Source organism: Grampus griseus, assembly GCF_964374135.1.
Source record: "Grampus griseus genome assembly, chromosome: X".
In the NCBI taxonomy this organism is placed as follows: Eukaryota; Metazoa; Chordata; class Mammalia; order Artiodactyla; family Delphinidae; genus Grampus; species Grampus griseus.
Window position 1 is genome coordinate 52,283,583 of NC_138999.1, and position 17,046 is coordinate 52,300,628.

The window sequence follows — 17,046 nt, forward strand, 5'->3', positions numbered from 1 at the left end:
GAACAGAAGGTGTCTCTCTCCTTTCTTCTTCCAGTTTCCTCACCCTTGACATTGCTTGTCCAATCCCCCAGAAAGGCCAATACTGTAGTCATTATACAGATTTTAGCAGCACAAGTGAAAATAGCAACAGTTTGGGTTAGGCTCCCACAGCCAATCTGTGAATTACAGGAAAATAATGTATTAGCGGCAGGACAGATGATAAAAGACACAAAAGGCCTTCTTCCCCAAGGCCTGAGCTCCACATACTCTTCCATCTCCTTCCTCTCACCACTGTGTCTCATTGTACCTACCCACCCTTCTCCCGGGCTGAGAAAGCAAAAATAAACAAGCTAGAAAGGCTCTAGGAAATATGGCCTAGCTTGTGAGTCTGTGGTGTACAAGGAAGAGCACACTAAGGGAGAAAAAGTCAGCCTAGCTGGGTTTAAATGTCCACATCAAGGCCAGGTGAGAGTCAGCCCAGATGGTCTCAAAGGACCCTCCCAGCTTTGGTTTTTGGATTTCCACTATCATCCCTCAAGAGTTGGCAAAATACTCCACAGATCAATGCCCTTAAACATTATTTCTTCAGATACCTTTAGGCCCAACCCCTTAGGCAGGTCAGTCACACAGGGCTTCTGTACCCAGGAAGCTGTGAGGAGGTGGGGGTGGCCAAGGTAGATCAAGTGCCTTCAGGGATCCTCCTGAAGTGAATTAAATGGGCAGCACAATTCCCTCTCACAACAGCTTAGCATCTTCTCCAACGCTTCACTGCTTCCAATATGCAAGAGACAAGTAGGACATGAGCTGCTGTGGAAGGGATGACAGGTCAGTCAGTGTGCCTCTCGTGGGCAAGCAGGACACTTCTGGGCAAGGCTGGGTCCCAGAGAGCCCCCATTCCTTGCTACGTGTCAGAGACAAAGCTAAATTTTTAACATATGTTAAGTTGCCACCAGCAGCTTCCTTTTAGCACTATAATTCATTGGGTGGTAGCTTGGGGCCATAGAAAGAACACTGAATATAATCTGAAGGCATGGCTTCTAGACCTGAATCCACCACTACCTAATCCTGTATCTTCAGGCTGGTCCCTCCTTCTCTGAGACTCAGTATCCCCATCTGCAAAATGGAGACAATACTACTTTAAAAAGGGTAGGGGTAAGGAGTTGAGAAATAGACTGAAGATAAGCTCCTAGATTACCTCCAAAGTACCTGTAATCACACCCTGGTTGAACTCTTAATAATAGTAAAACATGTTCAACATTTTACAAGGCACTTTTCACATACTTTGTCACCATGAATTCTTGCACCCCACAATCCTGAAACTTAACAGTTAAGCCCATTTTACAGACCAGAAAACAGACTCAGAAGAAATTTGCCCACAATTTATGGGATGAGGAGAAATCTGAACTTGTGCTACATAGTCTAGTTCCCGACCCACCCCCTTCAACAAAGCAGGTGAAATGGCCCTGGGCACAGAACTTAGAATAAGACACTTTATCAGAGCCAGTACTGGCACTCGAGGCTACTTCCTCTGGCAGGTGGCAGGTACAGGCCATCTGAGATTGCCTTTTCTAGTTTAGGAAGGAGACCCTATTTCTGATGCTCCCCACTTTCCCTACATAGAGTTCCTGAGGAGCCAAAGCTATATGACCACCTAAATGTTGCAAACCTGTGTTCTGGGAAAGGATTGACCTGGCACTGAAAAGCATCTGTATGAGTGAGGGTGATCCAAGAATGACTCTGACCAACCTGACATCATGAGGTTGCCTCTCCCTGGCCCCCTTTTTGGCCTTTTTTCTACTGCTACTCTGTAAGTCAGGCTCAGTAGCTGGCATGCATCGAGACCAGCTTAGGGATAGGGTAAGTACAGATCTGTTGGTGAAGAACAAATACATCTGCAAAGCATTTTCTCAATTCTGAGCCTTGCCAGCGTCTGAGAGACAATACTGACGATTTTACCTATAGAACAAATAAGACTCAGACAGAGGAAGGAAACCTGAGACATACCCTAAGTGGCAGAATAGCAACTGAAATTTGTTTTTCTTGATCTCAAGTCCAAAGTTCAAAAACAGATATGAGGCTGTCACAGTCAACAGTAATCCACTGGGGCTCTGAGGTTGCTGCTCCAGGGCAGACCTGGCATATTCTAGCCACCTGTCTCACTGCTTCCCACCCTTCACCCAGATCCAGTCTAGGGCCCCCTCTTCCAGCTCCAGCCTTTGGTACTAAGGGCCAGAAAGGCCTCCCCAGGACACCCCGACCTGGTTTCTAGCTTGAGAAACTCTAAAAATAGCCCTCATTAGTGGGGCCAGATGGCCTAAGCTGGTATGCCTAGGGGCAGGGCTGTGGTCATTAAGCATGTGGCTATTCTCTCCTACCACCACTGGCCAAGGAGAGGCTGAGCCTCTGCCCCCCTTTATGCATCCTACTACTTCCCCTCACACCCTCCCACCCACAATTTAGATATACTTACTCTGGTCCAAGTTGTTACTTCATTCCCAAGAAAAACAAACTTTAATATTCAGTTACTTTAGGTTTTCTAGGATATTACTTCACAATCATATCATTCCCTAATGGTCTGTAACTACATTGGGGGATAGAGGAGCAGGCTCAAGCTTTCTGCATTGATCAGTGTCAATTTATCTTCTCCATCTGCCTGTTAACATCTCAGGGCTCAGTTCTAAGTTTTGTTTGACTGGTGGAGCCTGCTATAACACATGCTACCTTGAGTATCCATTTTATTCCTGAGCTCACTGCCCTCTGAAGCCTGATTTCAGGGATAAAGGTGCAGAGCAAAGTGATAGAGGCCCACCAGATGGGGCCAGTGCCCTGTTTTGCCCACTTGGAAGACTGAGACAGCTGGCCTTAGAATGTGTTCTGCATCAGAGAGTGTCCCATAGGGATGTGTGGGGCATGTGAGTGTGTCCCATAGGTGTGTTCAAATGTGTCTCAAGGTGGGAGAGTTGTTTGTCCATGTAAGTCGTTAGGAGTGTGTGCTTGGGGGTAGAAGTATATCTGAGTATGCATCTCAGTGTGCCCTACATGTGAGTGTACAGTTATGTTTTATATGCATCCATGTGTGTCCACAAACAAATTTGCATAAGCATGCCTCACATGTGTCTGTATATATGTACCCTACCTGTGCCAAGTGTGTGCAAGTGAGTGTGCCCTATGGTTAACTGAATGTGTGTGCTCCAAGTGTGTCAATGTGAAAGCATACCCCACATGTGTATCCCATGTGTATCCCAAATATACTGGACATATGTCTGAGTGTGTGCATCACATGTGACCTATAGTGTGTGTGTGTACATGTGGGTATGGGTAGAGGGCATGGATAGACAGCAAGACTGAACTAATTTTCCTCCTGCACAATTTGTTTCTAACAGGTGTCCTCTAAGACACTTGGATTAATCTGCTCCTAAGCAGGTCAGAGGACATGGGTTTGAATTTCATCTGTCACTTTCTGAATATGGTGTTCATAGGTGCTTTCCCCAAGAGGGTTAGCCACCACTCCATTTATCCAAGAGGCCTCAAAAATATGAGGTCTAGCAGCCAAGAATTGAACAGAGAGACAAGACAAGGATCAAGGACCAACTATGAGACTTTGGGCAAGTCCTTGACTCTCCCCAGACAGCAGGTTCCCAAGCAGTACTGTAAGGGAGTGGGCTTATGGGTTCTTCCTCATTCTCATCCAGTGACTTTCTTAGTTTAAGCATCATGGACTAACATTGGTCCCTCCCACCACCACTACCACCACTACAAAAAGACAGTGCACAGATATGTGCATATGGATTAGCACCTACAGCTGTCTCGTTCTAGCTAGGTCCCCTCTAGCTCTGGACAAGCTACTGGTTGGCTCCCTACATTTGTCATTCCACACTCATTTTTCCAGTGTCCTGAGCCACCTGGAGTAAAAGGGATAAAGTCCTAAAGGCATACAATCTTCACTAAAGCTCAGGCAAAATGAGATGGGGTTTACCCAAAGCATTCCTTCCCCATCCTTTGGGATGACTGTGGGAACTACTGATGGTACTAAGCCAGCTTTTAGGCTCAAGGCACGACCAGATAAATCTACAAAGAGAAAACCTCCAAAGAGGGCACGAAGGGCCACAGGATCTAGGGCCACTCTTCTGCATTTGGCAAGGCCTTTCATGCATCCCTGGATGATATGTGGGTGGACTTATCATAGGTCAAATAGATGTACCTGAGCTGCCTATTAGTGGTTCAGTGCCAACCTAGCCAGAGCTATATAGTGACATCTGCCTAGTTTTCTCTGCTATCTTGATTAACTTTTATAATAAGACATAGATAGAAACAAAGTGCAGAAGGCATCTTTAGAATGAACTCCTTGCCCAAGGCCATTTGGTATGGGTGGGTTGATAACAGCTAACTATATATGCTATGCTCTTTCTAGTACACCACTGCTTTTAAGAGGAAACACTGATAGTTTCAATTTACTTAGCCATAAAATGGGAAGAATTCTGGCCTTGCTCACCTCATAGAATTGTGAGAAAAGACAAATGTGGCAGGAATAAAAAACTATACAGTAGTCTTTATCTTCTTGCCCTGTCCCCGGGGCAATGAGAATTTCCCAAACAAAATGATACAGATAAAGGTGAAAAGTGCAGATTTGTTCTAATTAGGTCATTTGTCCACAGCCTTCAATTTCTAACATAACTCTTAATCATATCATGAAATCCAGTAATGCTCATCACAAATTCTAGCTAAGGACCTGGGAGCAAAGAATTGTTTTTTAATTTCCAAGTGCCTAGGTGATTCTGGCTTGATGGACTTGAAAAGGCACTAAATAAAAACACAATTAACTTTGGCTTTCTTCCACATTCCTCTTTTATCTTTTCAGGAGATAGGGAGAGAGAAAGCTAGTCTGGTATTCATAGCGCCATGTGTGGCCAGGTTGCGAGGTGGGTGGAGCTGGGGGTAAATAAAAGAAAGCTTCTTATAAAGAAAAAAAATCCCAGCTTCCCACCAATGACCCACGACATGGGCTGGGACGTAGGGATTCTATCCTTCCAAGGGAGGAAAGTAAAAGAGGCCTCCAAGTTGTAACAGAGAGAAATGAGGCACAAAGACAATGGGATTTGTTCAAGGTCACCCAGCAACTAAGTTCATATTTGCGGTTCCTCTTTATTCATGTGTAAGCCTTTCACTAACAAATCCTTTCCAGAGAGCCTACCAAGTGTCAGGCCCCTCCACTACAGCAGTCACCCAGAGATTTCAGCCTCAGAAAGTTCTCAGGGATTATCAGCCTCAATTAACAGAAAAGAAAACCAACTCATAGAGGCTAAGTGACTTGCCCAAGGTCACAGAGCTAAACAACGACAGACAACTAGTTCAGTGATCCTTTGCTTTCTATCACACCATATAGATTTCCCTTACCATCCCTGAAAGACAAGAGCAGCTTGCAAGTCTCATGGGTCCAGGAACTCACATCCTTGCAAGGCAATGCTCTAGCTCCAGTACTGCTTCAAACATACTGTGTTTCCTTGGGTGAGCCCTTTCTCATTCTGAGCCTAGTTACCTAGCCTCCAAAATGAGGGAATTGGACTCAAGACAGCTGTAACACCCCTTTTCTAGAAGATACAGCTGTCTGGAATGATTTTAAATGGCACTGTAACTTCCAGAGCTTGAGCCCAGATCAGGCAATATATGACGATACATCCCTGAGCCTCATTTTTCTCATCTGTAAAATGCAGGTAATCCCAGTTTTACCTACTTCACAGGGCCACAGAAAAGATCAAGTGAGACAATGTGAAAAACCCACTGAAAAGTTTAAGTTTAAGACAATGTGAGAGAGAGAGAGAGAGAGAGAGAGAGAGAGAGAGAGAGAGAGTCAAGAATCAAGCGAACATCCACTAGCCCCAGTTGCTTTTCTCTAAATCCAAGTAGAGAAAGTGTCTATGCATGTTTTATCCAATAAATCTTCCTGAGCCCTCCTATGCAGTTCAATCTGGATTCTCAAGACAAGCACCTCAGGTGGTTGCAAGGTCCAAAGGAAATTAATAAATCCCTCCGCTCCCTTTAGTCCCTAAACACGAAGGAGTCTAATCATTTTGCCTGTTCTGAGACTTCCCACCATGCCAGCTCTAGCAAAGCCTCTCCTAGGGATGCCTGGCTCCACCATGCCTCTTTCCCAGTGCCAAAGCACCCACTGCCCAGCCCTCCTGCCAACCAGCATGGTTCACAGAGGGAGGAGGAAGGAAGAGAGTGGGCAGAGGAGAGGCTGTGGGAGGTACAGCTAAAAGTAGATGCTGCCTTTAGGCACCACACTCTGAGGGGGTGGGGGTGGGCTCAGCACATCCTTCCTGCAGCCAGCTGGGCACGGAGGTGCATCCTTTCTCTCCTCTAATGAAGGCAGGCAGACAAAGAGATCAGAGCTGCCAGAACTATTCCCAGAGCTGACTATGGACGCACAGTGCTAGCCTCCTCTGGGCCCCGAGGGTGGATGGCTGAGCAACACTGTGCTGCTTCCAGGGCTCCCTGCCTCAGAAGAACTGATGTAGTCTGCAGGAGATTCGGTGCTCCCCCCACCCCATCTGACTGCCTGGCACCCTAAGGGCTCTGACAGGCCTGTTCCCCTTTAGGAGGTTACATAATACTCTTGTTCTCTCAGCCTCTCTGTCAGCTCTCTCTCTCCAACCGAACCTGAGAGAGCATAGAGCCAGAACACTATAGCAGAGGTAGCAGGTTATAGGGGGCAAGGGCCTGATTTGATGACTCAGGAACACAGACCCATCACTGCAACCTTGGATAAGTCCCTTTTCCCTTCAGTGCCTTAATTTTCTCACTTGTAAAACAGGAAGGGGAAAAAAAAAAAAACAGGAAGGGGAGAGGCATGCAGATCTCCAAGGTACTCTAATCTCTGCCCCTATGTGATTCTCTATGTGAATCCTGGCCACATAAATGAAAGACAACACCCCAACCTGCCTCTTACATCCAAGGTTGTCCTATCTTCCAAGTAATCTGGCTGAGCTGGGCAGATCCTTCCCCACTCTTCTAATTCTAATTCCCCTAATGAATAAGGTCTGCACTTGCAAGTCTGGAACTCTAGACTCTGTCTGCCACTTCTGTCCCAGGCCCATTTCAACCAGACAAGTTCTGCTTTTTCAGGTTTTATAGAGAAGCTACTGGCTCCAATTTCATTTGAGAACATGATTCTTCTACTAAATCTACTCCTCATTTTAGTGACATGGAAACTGAGGCCTAGTGGAGAAGGGTTTTGATCAAGTTCTGGGAGCAAGGTAGGTACAGAGCCACAGCTTGCTCTTAGGGGGCCCAAGGCCATTTTTTTCTCCTACTAAAGAACTGCCTTCCATATGCTGTCTCTCTGTCATGCATGCATAATTTCCTCTCTTCACTACTACTAACTCTCAACCTTGATGCTCAAAGACCAAATGCCCAGTTCTTGTCAGGGGCCTGAAACTAGCACAGAAGACTGATAAGAACAAGAAAGAACTGGCCTCAGACAAATCCCTCCCTTAATGTCTCCTTTTCCACCAGGTTGTCCCTTTGTTCCTTTCTTCAAAGTTTCCTCTTGAGTTCTGCTCTATGTCAGTGGTGGCTTTTCAATTCTCAGAGTCATGACCATATTCTGACCACAGAGTCCACTATGCAGCCTACACTGGAAGAACTGCAAAGATCTGCTGTCAAGAGGCCTGGGTTCTAGGCCAGAAATTACCACTTTCTGAATGTGTGACCTTGAGTAAGTCACTTAATCTTACTGTGAATCAGTTTCCTCAACTACTTCCACATTTGAGGAAAAAGCCAATGAAATAACTAGGAAACTTTATTCATTTAAATTCTTATTAACAGTAGTAGTAGTATTAATTAAATGAATGGCTACTTAAAATTCTGCAGGAAGGGGTTCTGGGGTGTCAAAGCAGCCTGCCCCTTGCCTCCTAGGCTTTCCCAGAACTATGAGGCTGGTATTTTATCTATAAGAGGCAATTCTCAATTATCCATGCAACATGTATCTTTAACAACAAATACTAAATCCCATAGTAGCATCCCCCTGACACTCAGTTCACTGTAGGGCTCCCTTCCTTGTGGGCAATCAGTGTGTGCTCAATGAATACAACCTCCAGTTCAGTTGTCCTAGAAGAAACCTAAGCTAAATATAACTAGGAAGGCAAGTCTATTACCCCCTAAAATCACCCTGTGCACTCCAAACCTGCTATAAGAGATCTTTGGATTACCTACTGGTTTTGAATAATATGCTTAATCTTTTTTTTTTTCGCTGTATGCAGGCCTCTCACTGTCGTGGCCTCTCCCGTTGCGGAGCACAGGCTCCAGACGCGCAGGCCCAGCGGCCATGGCTCACTGGCCCAGCCGCTCCGTGGCACGTGGGATCCTCCTGAACCGGGGCACGAACCTGTGTCCCCTGCATCGGCAGGCGGACTCTCAACCACTGCGCCACCAGGGAAACCCTGTTTAATCATTTTGATCATTAGTATTAATCACAAAGTAAGCACAGATCATTAAAGCTGGAAGAAATCTTTGAAGCTCTCTAATCCACCTGACTTTATTTTACAGATGAGGAAACCAAATTTCAGAGGGGAGAGGTAATTTGACCAAGGTCACCCAGAAAATGAACAGAATCTTCTGCACTACTATAGAAAATGCATAGGGACTATTTTCCTGAAAGGTTCAAACCATCTCACAGCTGATAATTTAAAATCCAAATAGGTCCTCAGACTACTCACTCTCTAGGGTTGAGTCCTCCTTTTTAAGGTGGACACAAGCCCCTAGAATTCATCAAGGCCCCCACAATCCTAGAATAAAATCTCACCATCTGTGAAGCCTGCCTATTCACGTGTGTGATAAGCCAGATTCAGGCTGAGCTGACATTTCCTTTGAACATAGCAGTCATTCTCATCCCTGGCTGAACATTCCTGTCACCTCAGGGAGCTTTTAAAAAAATATTGATGCCAGGGCCTCACCATGACCAACTCAATCAGATCTCCCCCAGAGATTTTAGGAATTGTTGTTAGTCTTGTTAACTCCCCAGGTGATTCCAATGTGCAACCAAGGCTGAGAACCACAGTGTAAATGGAAACAATTCAGCCAACCAAGAGAAACACACACAAAGAGTTTCCTAAACTGTTTGAAAACCAAATATATTCTTTTTTTTAAACATCTTTATTGGAGTATAATTGCTTTACAGTGATGTGTTAGTTTCTGCTTTATAAAAAAGTGAATCAGCTATACATATAACCAAATATTTTCTTTTAAAGCTAAATCTATGATGCCCCGCTTTTCCAAAGAGGGGAAAAGAAAGTGATACACAAAACCTACAGTTGTGGCACTGACCCTCAGGCAAATTCTGGACTCAATTAGGAAACATATGGTTTGGGGGTACTGAAAAACTTAGGGAACCCTGGAGCCTGCAACAGGATTTACCAGGGGTAAGATGCCAAGTGACTCATATTCCTTTTTTTGATAGGGTCATTGCCTTGGTAGATGATCGCTATGAAACTAGCATACATCCTGATGTCCACAAAACATACAACAAATCCATCATGCCGCATTATCCTCATGAACATGTTGACAGGATAGATGATGTTAGCACCCAGTGGATTCTGCACTGGCTGACCAGATATACACAAAACGTAACCAGCTCCAACTCCAAGAGGCAGCTCTGATGAGTTGCCAGAGGAGCTAGCATTAACCCTATTATATTAAACATTTCTTTGAATCAACAACTTGGATGATACTTATTCAGTTTTCAAATAATGCAATGCTAGAAGAGACTGCTAATCTGTTTCATGGCATTAAGGGGAAAGAAATTTAAAATGCCAAACGCTAGAATAGACCAACCAAAAAAATAAGCTTAACTGATGCAATGCTAGAAGGAACTGCTAAGTTTTGGCACAATGAAGCAAAATTTTAAAAAAAACCATAAAAGGCTAGGGTAATGGATCAACCAAACAAAATTCAATGAGTTTGGTTCAAAAAAGCCTGAAGTTTGGTTCAAAAGGCCAACTTCACAACAGCACAGAGGACTGGACTAGACAGCAAAGGCTTTGTGCCTACAGCCCAAAAGGCTCTTAACCCTGGCTGTATGTTTGAATCATCTTGGGAGCCTTAAATATAATTTTTAAAAAAAAGCTGCCTGGGACCAATCCCGTGATAATTAAATCAGAATCTCCCAGAGTGGAGACTTGGCATGGGTACTTAAAAACTCTCCAGCTGATCTGTATGTTCACTGAGGATTGAGAACCAGTAGAAGACTGCAATATTAAATATTTCACAGACAGATCAAAGTCCTTTTGTACTTGATCCTGATCAGGTGGCACCTGGAGTAGCATGATCAGTTCTGGGCAGCACATTTAAAATATATATATAGAAAAATTAGAGTTCTTTAAAAGGAAGGACAATTGTATGAAAACTGTAGTTCCTTCAAAACATTCTGTATTTTAGACTTCACCAATTCACACTGCCTTTCTCCTTGAAGATCCCAAATAGTGAGTTTTCATAAGACTAAAGGGAACTATTTGATGTATATTCAAGATTAAAAGGCAACATTTTATTGAATAAAGAATTCTGTGCAAAATTGCTATATAAATGAAAGGTATGAAAGAGCACTAAAAATGAAAGCAAGTAGCTGAGGAAGCTAGTATGACTTCAGGGGTGACTCACACTCTTCCCCTTCCACCTGACTCCATTCAGCTTCACACTAGCTGGGAACGATCAACTCTGACTCTCTCCCACTCTCCATTTGAAAGGCAGACCCACTGTCCCATCCCACCAATCTCTCTTTTACTTCTCTCATCTGTAAAACCAGGAATAACAAGTATCCCTATCCACTTCACAAGGCTGATGTGATGCTCAAAATTAGAAAAGATATGGAATTTCTCTGTAAACCCTATAGGCCCATGCACTGACAAGGGATTATTAGTATTGTCATTACTGGACTGTTTCCTGAGTCTTCTCTCTCCACTAGACCCTTCCCCCTTCTAGTTTTTCCATTCAGTACTTTGGTGCCAGGGCAAAGCACCATACCAAATACTCTTGAGTATCTATACCCACCTAATGACAGGAAATACTCTGGGTAGACATGAGAAGAGCTAAGCTTTGATCAAGGATTCCAGGAAAGCCAGAGACTCAGTTGGCCTAAACAAGTTGCAGAGCTAGAAATAAGAGCTCAAGAGTCTAAGATTCCCCACCTCCATCCCACTTCTTGGGGCAAAGCCACTGGGACTGAAGCCAGATGGTCTGTGGGAGGTCTTCTGAGGAGGCAGTTATTTTTGGAGAACAGGCTCAATTCCCAATCATGTCTCTGTCCAGAGCAAGTACTCCACAGGCCAAGGAGAGCAGAGGCCAAGATGGCAAACAGAGGCAAAAAGAAGGACATGCTTTAGCAGCATCCCTGCAACTGCCAGAGTGTTTCCTCTGATCACAGCCAAGCACTCTCAGTCTGGGCCTCACCATAGGGCAGAAGAGCACCTCACCCAAAGGCTCACTGGGATCCCTCAGGTCCCTAGCAACTTAATCACACACTCACATACACACTCACACACACACACACACACACAAACATACAAGTGGATGAGAAAATCTGAGTCAGGGCCCAAGCCCTGTTCACCAAACCAGTAATCAAACTGGCCTCTCCAATTTGCCCAGCCATCTCAGCTGGAAACTATTCAGAGACCAGCAACATAGAAACAACAATAACAAAAATAAAACAACAAAAAAAAGCAAATTCCACACTGCAGCTGGGCTGGGCAGGGTTCTCTAGCCACAAACAAAACTGGGGCACAGTGCAGAGGCAGATGTTACAGGTTCTGACAGATAGAGCCTGTCTCAGTGGGGGGTAAAGCACTGCTCAGTTTGTTCCCACCACGCTATCCCTTCACCGCCTCCCTGTGTCAGCCAAAAGGCATGGTTAGACAAAAATATTTTTCAGGGCCTGCAGACCTCCTTGCACTAAAGCTAGGCTGTGAAATGGCTCATTTAATCTTAAGGAGAAGGCGGTGACTACAGAGGGATTTGAACCCAGGAGCCTTCCAATAAACAGTCCCATGGCTGGGATGCAGCTAAGCTCTGTAGGCCTTCTGTGGATATGTTTTCTAGGTCTTTGCAGGCAATGAGGATCTTGCTCTCTATTTGTCCCCTCCCCAAAAGCACCTCTTCAAGTCCTGCTTGCCAGCTTCCCCCTTGCTCCAGAGGCGTTGGTGCCTGGACATTTAAAGTGTGGGCTCTGGAGCTCAGCAGGAGCTGAATGATGCAGGAGTTGCTAGGATACTGGTTGAGGACATTTTCTTGAATCCCCTAGTGGGGAGCTGGGAGCCAAAATTCTTGAGCTGGTAGCAAAAAGTTATCCTCTACAAAGGAGTCAGAGAGGAGGAAAGGGAACAAGGAACTTTGTCAGGAATAGTTGGGTCACATCAGAGAGGAAAAGCCCTCTTCCTTCTAACCCACTTACAGTAGGGATGGTCGGGGAGAGAGAGGAGGCTATATCAAGGGAGGTAGGAATGTCTTAGAAGGGGGAAGATGAAGAGGCAGGAAAGGAAAAAAAAAGTCAAAATGCAGAGTGTTCCACTCCTCTCAGCTGCATTTTTCATTTTCTCCCACTCTTTTCTCTTTTTGCATACCCTCAGAAGTCTGAAGTAGAAATGCCAAACCTTTAGGATTCACACAAGTAAAACGTCACCCTGCTCTCTACTCCCTAAACTCCCTTTTAGCTGCTCTAGGGTGGCCTGCCATCTGGCTAGCAGCATCCCCTTATTTGCCTAGAAATAAGTTAATTTGAAAAATATTTACCCATTTCACAAACTAAATTACTGATGAAAGGGCTCTTTCAAGCCACCCCTTTACTCTGAAGCTGTGTGTGGTAGGGGGAAAGCTGGTATGGGGGACACTCATCCATCCTGGCACCAGTCAAATCCTTATAGGCCATAGCACAAGGAGGCCTTTCAGAACTGTGAAACTGCTGTTTTTCCTCATTCCTAGCACAACCAACCCCCATCCACATTCAGGAGTGTGCACCCCTCCCCCCCCACATACACACACAGAGTAGGGTGTGCACACACACCCACCACGTACATACTGTCACACAACCTACACACATACCTTCCCAAAGGCTTTCTGCCAAGGGTCTGTCAGGCACCCAGAGGTGAAGGCTGTGGCATTTCATGACACATAATTTGTCATAAACCTGGCTCAAAGACCAGCCTTGGAGAACCCTTTCCCCCTTGGGGGAAAAAATCAAAAAGCATTCTATTGTTGTAGTCCAGTTTTCTTCCCATGTAACTAGGTAAAAAATCTCTTAGATAAAACTTAAGTTTCTCCAGATACCAGCAAACAGATATTTCCTCCCTCCCCACTCCCATCAACCCTTAATTAACATTTCATTTGCCTTTCACTTGTCTTTCCAGTTCACCAGCCTCTGATTTCAACTGCCTATGGACACCCAAAATCACAGAAGGCAAGAACATAGTCCAACCATCCCCAAATGCCAGTGTTATAGGGAATCCCAAACTTACTGAGGAGGAAAAAATTGCTCAATGTCAAACAGTCACTGAACAGAGAGGACCAAGGTCTGCAGCTGCCCATCCTAGAGCCTTTCCTCACTCTCCAACACTGTCTCAGAACAAAGTGCCCAGCTAAAATATCAGTTTACTTTAGACAATACTGTTAGAGCAAATGCAGGGAGGGATGGGGAAAGGGACTCACTAGATTCTCTTTGCAAAAAACAAGTTCTTAGTTCAACCCAGGGGCTCCCACAAAGGGACTAAAGAGTAAATAATAAGAGTGAATGCCAGCAGACTTCCCAGATCATGCTTACACCATGGTACCAACTGAATTAAAAAATCAGTTGCTCACCCACACAGAACCATTGAGAGCACACCCTGAGGCTCAAAACCTCTTCTAAAGCCATAAAACAATACTCTTTGGGTCCTGAGGTCAGGACAATTTCAAGAGCCCCCTTCACAGCCTTCAAAGTCATTTCCAAAGAGTCTGAACAACAGTACATGGAACTTGAGAGCACAATGTCAGCAGATTTGCACATCACTCATGAACAGCCGCCCACATGGGTATAGAGGGAACATGTGTGTGGATGTGTATGTGCCCTGATTCATTGCTACATGAGACATAATTGGCACTCTTTCAAGTCAGGTAAGAAACAGAATGAAGAACACCTGCCTACATCAGTGGGTGGGGGGTGAGGGGTATTATGCACGCTGGCATCAGAGACAGTTTTTTTCCTGGCTTTGCCAAGAGCTTTCTTAGGGGAAACAGAAATATACAAATAATAAGAGTAGCAATATTAACAGCAACCACCACCACTACCACCAGATACAGACATGCAAATAAGTGTCAAATTGGAATGCTGCTTTTAGCTCATGTTTTCCAGAGCTTTCATCCCATTCCATCCAGACTTTTTTTTGGGGGGGTGCTCAAAACTCTCAATTTAGCATGATACATACTTTCATTTTGTCATGGAAACCTTCTAATTAGAAAGACTTCTGATTTTAAAGAACAAACAAGGAAGCAAACAAAACCACTTTCTCATTAGCACTAGCAAGTTCTATTTAAAATGTAGTTCAAGAACATCTTTGCAAATGAGATTACCCCAAAGAGGCATATCTAAATACATTATTCCCAAGGTAGGTAGAGAGCTGGCTTTTGTTGTTTTTTGGAGGACATACAGAGAAAATCCCCAAACTCAAATTCACAGGTACAATCTTTGGGAAAAAGAACCAAACAGTTACTGTCAATGTCTTCTCTTGCTAATTCATAAAGATCAGAGAACGTTTTTATACCCCATTCCATGATTCCAAAGAAATTGACATTTAATGATTTAAAAAATGTTTTAAAGGTGGCTTCTTTCCAAATTGGAAATTGTAAACCCTGTACAGCAAATTAAGATTCAGAGAACACAGTCACCAACTGCCAGCACAACGCACCCCACCACATCACTTCCCAAATTCTCGCTTCTCATTAGAGACTGAAGAATCATTCTCCCTAAATTCATTCCTTGCATCAATTTTTCCCTCTAAACATCTAGTGCAATACTGTTTTCCCTAAGATGCCAGAAATTCATCATACTCTTCCCACAACCCCCCTTGCCCCAAACAAACCCAAATGCGCTTCTGATGGCAAGAGAGAAATTTTGACTGAAATTCTGTGATGGAATTTAAAGGTAGTTTTAAAGAAAACGAATTGACAAGACACCACAATCAGCAAAGCCATTGTGTAAGGACACAGAGCTTGCTTCATGAACGTCACATAGGTGGAGAATGCACACACACACATGCACACATAAATAGAAAGCATTTCTTTATCAACAGTTTTACTCAAGCAATAAGCAACTACACTCACAGGCATACTTAAAAGACAAGACATAACAAAAGATTTAGGGAGAGATAATATACCAACGTCATACATATCACAGCGAGGCCATGTTGAAGCTCAAAACGCTTTCCCCCCTGAGTAAGAAAGCTTGCTCTTTCTCTCCCTCTCTTTCCCTGTCTCTGTCTCTGTCTCTGTCTCTGTCTCTCTCTTTTTTTTTTTTTTTTTTTTTTTTTTTTTTTTTTTTTTTCCTTGGAGGTTCTCGGGATGAAATCAAAACGAGAGTTCGAAACAGCTCAGGTGGCTGGACTCCATTCAGCGCGTTCCCAGGAAAAACATGAGTATGACATTTACAAGCAGGAGGACTACAATCACGGCAAAAACGACTACAGTTTGCACATCCAGGGTCATGGTGCAATGCAGAACACTGTAGTGTTCCAGATGGGGGGCCGGCAGATTGGGAGATGTCAGTCTCTGTTCTGTCAGACTGTCCATACAGCCACCATGCTAGAAAGGAGAGGAGGAAGTCGGGTGGTTGGGGAAGGGCTGGGTTTGGCGCCCGAGTTTGATATGGGAGGGGGGGAAGGGGGAATGGGGACAGGGGTGCTTGCTTCCCCCCTTCTCAGAACTGAGCTGATCCTTCTTCCCTAGCTGAGAAATCTTAGCTTGCGCTGAAGTCGGCAGAGTCCAGCATTCTCTCTCGGGCGCCACGGAAAAGGCAAAATCCTGGCTTTCAAAGGGAAAGGCGGGGGGAACCAGAGCGAGGTTCTCCGGCGCCTGCTCAGTCTGTCTGTCCGGGGGTGCGTCCGTCCACCTGCCTGGCTGGCTACCGGTCAGTCTCGGTCTCCCCTACTCCTAATTCGCTCGCTTTCCTACGCTCTCTCTGCTCGCGGAGCTCCCGGCTGCCAGCCACTCTTTCGATCCCTGCCTCGCTGGCTCTCTTCCTCTCCTCTCCCCACCCCCCAATGCGAAGACTACGTTTTTATTCTCCGAGCGACTGCCGGCGCCTGCGTGAGGCACAACCCAGGCTGCTGACAGGCCCGCCGGCCAATAGCAGGTGCCGCAGAGGCGCGTTTACTCGCCGGGGGGCGGTACTTGAGCTGGCGTGCTACCCGCGGCAGCCAATCGGAGAACCCACGGTTCCCCCAGCAGGCCCGCTTCATCCAGCCCAGCTGGAGGCCCTGGCTGCCAGTTCTAGCGTGGGGGTGGGGAGCATGTTGTGGATGGGTTGATGCAGATGAGGGGAGAGAGGAGGGAAAGGATTGGGAAAGAGGGAGGGATCGGACATAAGGGGCCAAAGGGGAGAGGGCATGGCAGGGAGGGAGGAGGGAATGAGGAGAAGACCATGAGAAGCAGGAGGAAGAGAAAAGGAAAGATGGGAAGGAGAAAGAAGAAATAGGGGGATACGACGATGAAGAAAGAGAACGGTGGAGGAAAGGAAGGAAAAAGGGTGGGGAGGAGGGAAAAGGAACGGGGGAAAAAGGAATCCTTTGCAGCCACTTTGGAGCCTGGGCCAAGGAGGAAGCAACGATGCCTTTAGGCCACTGTCTAAGTATTTATAGGCTACTCACAATTAGCTATATAAGTTCAGCAAATCAGTGCTGTGTACAGAACCACAAGGACACTCAACAAATTATCCAAAATCCAATTATGTTTGTCTTTCTCTGATATCTCTGCACTTGCAGGTCAGATTTCCTTTCTTTTTTTTTTTTTTTTTTTTTTTTTGCGTTATGTGGGCCTCCCACTGTCGTGGCCTCT

General features: G+C 45.2%; 2 protein-coding genes across 4 annotated transcripts in view; both read right to left on the reverse strand.

The window, feature by feature from the left end:
- Nucleotides 1-15,508, reverse strand: part of ARHGEF9 (Cdc42 guanine nucleotide exchange factor 9) — a 195,238-nt gene extending 179,730 nt beyond the window's left edge. For 2 of the 3 annotated variants that reach the window (XM_082681101.1, XM_082681103.1), the window contains exon 1: nucleotides 15,372-15,503. In XM_082681101.1, coding sequence (XP_082537227.1) covers nucleotides 15,372-15,380 — 9 coding nt within the window. In that variant the 5' untranslated portion in view covers nucleotides 15,381-15,503. Of the gene's footprint in view, nucleotides 1-15,371 lie in introns of all 3 variants that reach the window. The other variant, XM_082681102.1, reaches the window with a different exon arrangement.
- An 83-nt stretch (nucleotides 15,509-15,591) lies between these two features.
- LOC309839358 (uncharacterized protein) lies at nucleotides 15,592-15,783 on the reverse strand (the record flags this gene model as incomplete). Its single annotated transcript, XM_082681104.1, has 1 exon — nucleotides 15,592-15,783. The coding sequence occupies one exon, from the start codon at nucleotides 15,781-15,783 to the stop codon at nucleotides 15,604-15,606; it is 180 nt and encodes a 59-aa protein (XP_082537230.1). The 3' UTR covers nucleotides 15,592-15,603.
- Nucleotides 15,784-17,046: the final 1,263 nt, after the last annotated feature.